The 7,500-nt window shown below is 38.7% G+C and overlaps 1 protein-coding gene across 14 annotated transcripts in view; it reads left to right on the top strand.

Annotated features, from left to right (window-relative positions):
• The window catches only part of LOC122246843 (uncharacterized), a 33,137-nt gene that overhangs the window by 12,392 nt on the left and 13,245 nt on the right, over nt 1–7,500 (top strand). For 3 of the 14 annotated variants that reach the window (XM_086534019.1, XM_086534017.1, XM_086534022.1), the window contains 12 exons: nt 185–369; nt 659–757; nt 1,147–1,245; nt 1,457–1,548; nt 1,732–2,288; nt 2,432–2,496; nt 2,742–2,893; nt 3,082–3,283; nt 3,415–3,534; nt 3,958–4,134; nt 4,483–4,650; nt 6,920–7,015. In XM_086534019.1, the coding sequence (XP_086390145.1) occupies nt 185–369; nt 659–757; nt 1,147–1,245; nt 1,457–1,548; nt 1,732–2,288; nt 2,432–2,496; nt 2,742–2,893; nt 3,082–3,283; nt 3,415–3,534; nt 3,958–4,134; nt 4,483–4,650; nt 6,920–7,015 (2,012 nt within the window). Of the gene's footprint in view, nt 1–184; nt 370–658; nt 758–1,146; nt 1,246–1,456; nt 1,549–1,731; nt 2,289–2,431; nt 2,497–2,741; nt 2,894–3,081; nt 3,284–3,414; nt 3,535–3,957; nt 4,135–4,482; nt 4,651–6,919 lie in introns of all 14 variants that reach the window. The other 11 variants (XM_086534012.1, XM_086534013.1, XM_086534009.1 and 8 more) reach the window with 6 other exon arrangements.

Raw genomic sequence — 7,500 nt, 5'->3', positions numbered from 1 at the left:
CTGACTGCAAGATTATGATGAACTAAAATTGAATTTGTGGGTGCTAGAGTGACAAATGATTCATCTGAGGATTAGCTTCAATTACTGTGCATTGATTTAGTACAAGAGAAAAGAACTATTTGTAACAAATGATGATATTTTGATGAATATTAGGACAGTTTTGTAAATGCTTTTTCTCCCCCAGATGTTAAACTTGGTGCTGAGCGCCTTCACATTGGGCCCATTGGTGTACCTCACAGCAAGGAAAAGTTCACTTTGCCCGAAGATTGGTACGATGATGAGGAAGAAAATGAACACAAGGAGACAGAGAACAAGGAAGAGGTCAGCAGAACAACGGACCCTGTTGATACAGAGAACAAAAAAGATGAGGTAAGAGAAAGGAGTGACTGGCATAGGTGTGTTTTTCCTGTGTAAATCTGTCTTCCATTTTGTTAGATCTTTTAATTCCTTTGATTATGTGACTTTGTTATATAGTGAGATAAAGCATATAAGAAGCCAGTCCATCTTGCAGGAATATACTGTATATGATAGAGGTTACTTGATGTCTACTAGTGATGATAGCAAACAAGCCACGGTAATCATTTGAGTTTCTGTAAGTGCATATTTTTTATTAATTTACTTTTTATGTGGTGAGATCATTTCCCTTTTTCTGTTCCAGCAGTTTGAACAAGGCTTTAAAGGCCAACAGAAACCTGGTTTTGGAGTGCCTGACAGAGACATGCAACCACCATGGCAAGGGGACAGAAGAGACAAACAGGTGAGGAAGCGAGATTCATCCATCTGATCACCATATCATCATCCTGCCCTATCCCATTCTCATCCCACTTTTATATATCCATGTGACTCTTAGAGTCTGTTCAGGCAGCATTCATCCATATGTCCAATCTCAGAAAATATCGCAGAATAGACCAATTACTGGAGTTGATTATGAGTTCATGGAGTATGTCAGTGTCACATATCTTCTACATGTAAGCTATGTCAGGCACTATCCCATGCAATACAAAATTATAATATCATCAATGACTATGCAACACCATCTACTTAGTGTGTGAGTGCTTGCATACAATTTTGGATATGAGCAATAGAAATAAGAGTAGGGTGTAGGTTTTTTTGCATGTTGGGTCATTTTAATGTTTTTTGTTACAGATGCTTGGCCAAGGATTTGAAGGCCAACAGAAACCAGGTTTTGGAATGCCTGACAGGGATGTGCATTCACCTTGGCAAGGGGACAACAGAGACCGACCAGTGAGAATAAGAGGATTTCCTTTTTGCCAAGTTCTGCCTTCAAAGATAAAATAAATGTTATTAAAGAAACAGAGTTCATGAGGAATGAGGATGGTGATCATGATAAAATCAGTCAAAAATATATGTAAGATTCATTTAGCTATTAGAGACATCAGTTACCCTTCTTGTTCTTTTTTCATGTGTACAGTATCTTTTCTCTTTTACCCTACAGCCGTTTAGGCATGGCCCAGTAGATCCACAACGTCCCAACAGACCGGAGTCTAACCCGAGGGCCCCAGATCCTGCAATGCATGACCGTTGGGGGTAAGTAGAGGAAGCCAGTGTAAAAAGACATTTCTGCATCTTTGATGAAACCTCCAATCATGTTTTGATTTTGAAATGCATTAAACATCAGAGCTTCCTTTTTGTCTGAGGTAAAGTAATATAAGTATTTGACATAATTTTCACTTACTGAATTCTTTCTTCTTTTTTTCCTTAACCCATAAGCAGTGTAGAGGACGACCCGAGACAAGAGCGCCTCCCTGGAGACCCAAGTTCAAAAGGCCGCTGGGGGGATTACTATGATAGGCAGTGGGACGACCGTTATCCAGGAAGAGGTGGTCAGGATGATCGATATAGAGATGATCCTTACCACAACAGATGGGATAATTATGGTGACAGAAGAGGCAATGACTCCTATTGGAGGGATGAACGTGATCCCTACTACGATGACCGCTACGGCAGAGGGCCAAAAGACTATTATGATTGGCCACCTCACAGCAGGGATTATTACGATAGAGAGCGCTCTTATCAAGACGGCAGGGGTATGAGGGGGTCCTTCGATAGGAATGAACCAGGCTTTGGCCCAGAACCCAGGAACTTACACGAAAGAGACCGAAGAAACAGCTACGACCGAGACAGTAGAGATCTTTATGATAGAGACAGAAGGGATCCATATTATCGAGGGGATCGAGACGATTTTGGAAGAGATTCTCGCGACTGGAATGCACAAGCTGTTGAAAACCGAACAGTTGTTGACTATGGACACAGTGGACCTAGCTCAGGTGTGATATGAGCATAGTTTGTTTTGTTTGTTTTTGAAATTAGAAAGAGATATCATGATAGATTGTGGCCTTGGACATGAGATAAGTAAAACCAGGTGTTTCTTAATGTTTGTCAAATAATATAAAGGTGTAATTATTTTTAGGAGGAATGAAAATGCCACCAAATGAAGGCTCACCTTTCGGTATGGGAGCTGATATGCCAAAACAGGTAACCCCACTATGGTTTTATTTTGTTTTTCATGCAGAACCAATGTCTCAGGGAGAAAAAAAAAAAAGAATCACAAGTATTTATGTATATTATTTTTCCATAGTAATTCATATGATTCAACTTTTGTTTCCCATTGTATATACTTTTGTCTCTTCACGTGTGCCCTTATGTATGTATAATTGTGCTTGTTTGACATAGATAGGAAAAGGTGGGTTGATGTAGCTCTTGGAATTAAACCTTTTCAGGGACAGACTAACATCCCAGAGCATGTAAGAAGAGATCCAAGCTTCAGAATGGGAAGTGATGACAGAAGAGACTGCCGAAGACTCGAGAACTCTCCAAGACCCCCCAACCTAGAGCACAGCCACAGTAGATCTCCGTCTAGAAGTAACAGCAGGTGCAGTGCGGTGTTTTGTTTGTTTCTATGTGGCAAATTTAATGTACATTCAAAGCTGGTTCAAACATTTTAATATATTGGGGGATGCTATTAAAGGTGAACCATTTATTCAAATTTATGTGTGTTTGTGTTATGTTGTTTTGTTTGTTTGTTTGTTTGTTTATGTAAAGATTCAATTTGCACCTCAGTAAGCAGCTGAAGCCACCATCGGAAAACAGGCGCAATTCACCGGTGCCTGAATTAGCCAAGGAGTCAGAGGAGGTGGGTGACGTGGTGACCATTGAGGATCTGGTCTCGGTACCAGGGAGGTTCATGAGGCCTCCCAAAATGGTGATCATCTTAAGAGGACCTCCTGGCTCAGGCAAGACAACATTAGCCAAGATGATAAAGGTGCGTGTACCAGGAACCAGAAAGGTAGACTTGCTAATATGCTGTTTTGCGGGTATTTGCATAAGTTAGTTTGGTTATGTATTTTTGCTTCTTTTTTTTTTAATGTTCAATTTTCTTGTTTTCTATTGTAGGATAGAGAGGTGGAAAATGGAGGTAATCCACCAAGGATCCTCTGTCTTGACGACTATTTTATGGTAGAAACGGAGAAAATGACCACCGATCCTGATACTGGAAGAAAAGTGAAGACGAAGGTGAGAACTAAACGGGCACAAGGTTTTCTTCAGTGTATATACTTTGACATGTATAACCTTTGTTTCTTCACATTATTTACATTTCAGACTGCTATTGGATGAAAATGGTAGCAAACCATAGAAGCATTGCTATAGCCTCAGTCAATAGCAATCTAAAACGAAAACGCCAGTAAATTGTTTATTTTTAAATCACAGTAAAATTTTAAACAGCAATTGCATGCAGCACAGAAAATGAGAGGAAGGCAGAAAATAAAGTATTAAAGTGAAATTTATTAATTAAATTTTAATATTATTAAACAAATTCCACAGATGAAAGTACGTTGTTGTCTCAGGACATGGCAGTTTGGGGTTCTTAAGTTACTGTTAAATCAATCTTTTCATATGTTTCTTTTTTATTAGAGTTTTATATTTCTTTCTGTGTAGATAATGGAGTATGAGTTTGAGCCAGAGCTGGAGGACAGCTATCGAACATCACTAATTAAATCCTTCAAGCGGCAAGTTGATGATGGCTTCTTCCCTTTCATTATTGTGGACTGCATCCACAACAAAGTGAAACACTTTGCTGAGATGGCTGCACATGCCAAGAAATGTAATTTTGAGGTGCGTATGAGCAAAAGTTTTGAGTGTATAAATAATTATTGTTACTTGTATGTATATATACTGTATTTTAGAGAGAGAGAGAGAGAGAGAGAGTGAGACAGAATATTAGTATGATAATAAATGGACACCATTTTTGGGTAATCATCAGTAATTATGGAAATTGTATTGGTACACATGGAGGGGGGGTGAACGTCCTTTTATCTATGGCTATTTATTGATTTTGTTTAGTGAAGTGCTTCCATGTATGTTTGTGTGTGTGTGTTTCTGTGGATGTTGATCTTCATGTATGTGCTCGTGAATACCCTTGTCCATCATTTCACTTACTAAAATTGATTTTTAATCCCTAAGGTATATATTGGTGAACTAGAGGTAGACCAGAGCATCTGCCACAGAAGAAACACTCACAACCACTCCAGAGAACACATCCAGAACATCATACGGCATTGGGAGAAGACGCCAGCAGCGTACACAAGAGTGGATCTGACGCCCTTCATTCAGGATGCTGCTATTGAGGAAGTAAGTTTTGTTTTTTGTCTTCTGGCAGGCAGAAAAACAGCTTCTTTAGGGATACAGATCATATAGGGTACGTGCAATATTAGGTCTGATGCTATATTTATGTAGGTCTTTTCCAAACACATGCATATATTTCTATATATCATGTGTCACATAATGTCTATATATGATTTCTGAAATAGACTGTACTGTGATTTGTATGTTCTGTGAACACTGTAGTATATATACTGTACAGTTTATATCCTTTAAAGGCTTGTAGAATTTTATTTTGTATTTTAGGGTCACAAGCTCATTTTCAAACTGTTTTTTAGTAACCTTAAGCTTCACTACTAAAATGTTATTTCTCCTGAGCTACTGCCATCACTAACACTATTTTAGCTGTGTTTGGTACACTTTACATTAACATTTAAGATAGCATTACAACACTCATAGGGCACGTACACATTGCCCAAATGTATATTACATGGTGCATGAATGTGTATGTACATAAATCAAGTAATACCATTTTTATTTAGAAACAAAACAGTTTTATTTAGCTGCTATATAAGCAATGATTCTCATTCTAGGTAAGCAGTCACATAATCTTAACAAAGTTCATAAAGTAGAGTTCTTTCAATGTGATTGAAAATACTAAATAGTGTAAAGAACAGACAGACAGAAAAAATTTTTAAGTTGGTAATGCTTTCATTTTTGTCATAAGAAATGTGCAAGATTTTGAAACAAAATTTATTTATTTCATAAAGTTATCTAGAATGTGTTTTTTTTTTTCTAAATCAAATTCACCTGTAGATGTGTCAAATTTGTCCCATTTTCTTTTGCAAACTGCATTTTATATTATTTTTTAAGACAATTTTCTTGTCAATGATTATGTCTTTATTAGTGCAGTAGTCCAGTGGATAAGTCCTGCTACTACAAAAAGTTGTCAGTCCACTCCTTTGAAGCATTGTCATTTTTTTGGAAATCTTATTTTGACTTGTCCCAGAATGTAGAGTGGATAAAGGTGGGGATGGTAAGGCATGTCATATATGCAGAAGTGTCACAGGTGGCTGACACTGTATCTGAAATCTCCAGCTCCAAAGAGACTCAAATTAACCCATTCACGACGGGGGCATTCCAGCCTTGCATGTCACAATGCCGGGGCTCTCGAACGCATAGGCCTAAATCAGTTAAATAAGCAACGCCATATCGAGTCCCCAGCAAATAGGCCTAATATGCGTGGTACAGTGTTGTACCACCCATCACGAGAGGGTTAACATTGGAATGAGAGGAAGTGTACATAGAGACATGAAGGGAAAGTCCAGAACTTTAGGAGGGGGGAAAAATTGAAATGGTAATGAAAAAGTGTGAGAAATTAGTAACTAAAAAGCCTTGCTGTTTTTCACCCAGTATATCACATGCGACAATGCTATCTATATAAAGTGTGCCTACAGGACAGGAAAACAGTGAGTAATGTAAATAACAAATGAAGAATTATAAAGGTAAAACAAAGAAACACAGCCAATAAGAACAGAATGATAGATACTGACATTTCAAATCCCCCTAAGAGGAATCTTTAACATGTTCAGATTGTTACAGAATCTTTAGTATGTTCAGATTGTTATAATCTGTTATTCTATTCTTATATTAGCTGTTTTCATTTATGGTACTTTGTATTTTGTCATGGTAATTGGTTTTATGTCATTTGTAAGGGATTAATGTACTTAACCCATTCACGCCGGGGCAGTTCCGGCTTTGCGCGGTCGCAATACCGGGGTTCTCGAACGCATAAGCCTAACGCCTCGAGATTCTCGGGCGCACAAACCGCGAGCCTCGGTTGCCCGCTCGCTCTACCCGAGCGCGCGGCTTCCCCTCACAGTGCGTCCAGGGCGTCTGACGCGAAAACCACAATACGTGCTATCACGTCACCCGCTGTGAATGGGTTAAGAACACAAATTCACAAAAAGATAAGAATGGGTGGAAGTTTATATAAAGTGCTGCAGATAGTAAGAGTACAGAGTTTTTATGGTTATTTTAGAACTGAGTAAATTTGGTAAGAATGAGCGGAATGGCAATGATTTAGAAGAAAATTTCATAGTGGATTTGATCTTCTTACTTTCTCATAATTGCTATCAACAGATTGGTAAGTGTTAAGAATTATGAGTCATAGGTAAGATGATCAAAATTGTACACACATGCATCCTTATACCCAAAATAAAGAAAGATAAAAAAAAGAGAGAGAGATAGAGAGAGAATACTGGACCTCACTGCCAAAATAACACCCCATGTGTTTCAGGTGGAAATGGAAGATTCCATGGAACCAGCAGCTACAGATAAAGAGAAAAAAGAAGATGTAGAAGATGAAGATGAGGACAAGGAAGCCTTCAAAAAGGTATGTCACTCAGGTGCTGCCCTCGAAAACCATAGAACTGGTAATCATCACAATTTTAGTAAACAGTTTAAACCTCCCCAAGTTAGAAATATGGCCCATAACCAGAGCAGTGCTTCTGGGAGTGCCAAGAACCCTGGCACTGGACAAAGTTCCATTGGAGCAATAGAACATAAACAGAGTAATTTAAATAAGCAGGTTAATCAACCTAACCCCCGAGAGTCTAATACTAGTCTCAGCCAGCATGGAGTTGGGAAAATAGGTTTATCGCGAGATGAGGATAGTGGAAAGAATAAAAACCAAGTAAAGCCTAGCCAGGGAGATAAAAAGCAGGGTGCCACACATCTCGAACAAAGTAAAGACAATGCTAAAAGCCAGGGGAAGCTGGAGAGCACCTCGATGAGAAAGGAGCCAGAAAAAGGTGGAAACATGCTGCAGAATGCAGGAAAGGGTGGGGACAAGAGGAACATGAACCAAGTAGGTAATCA

Source organism: Penaeus japonicus, unplaced genomic scaffold (assembly GCF_977035675.1).
Source record: "Penaeus japonicus unplaced genomic scaffold, GWHDUDI00000001_assembly GWHDUDI00000040, whole genome shotgun sequence".
In the NCBI taxonomy this organism is placed as follows: domain Eukaryota; kingdom Metazoa; phylum Arthropoda; class Malacostraca; order Decapoda; family Penaeidae; genus Penaeus; species Penaeus japonicus.
Note: the sequence above shows the minus strand (reverse complement) of the source record. Positions and strands in the feature narration are given on the sequence as shown.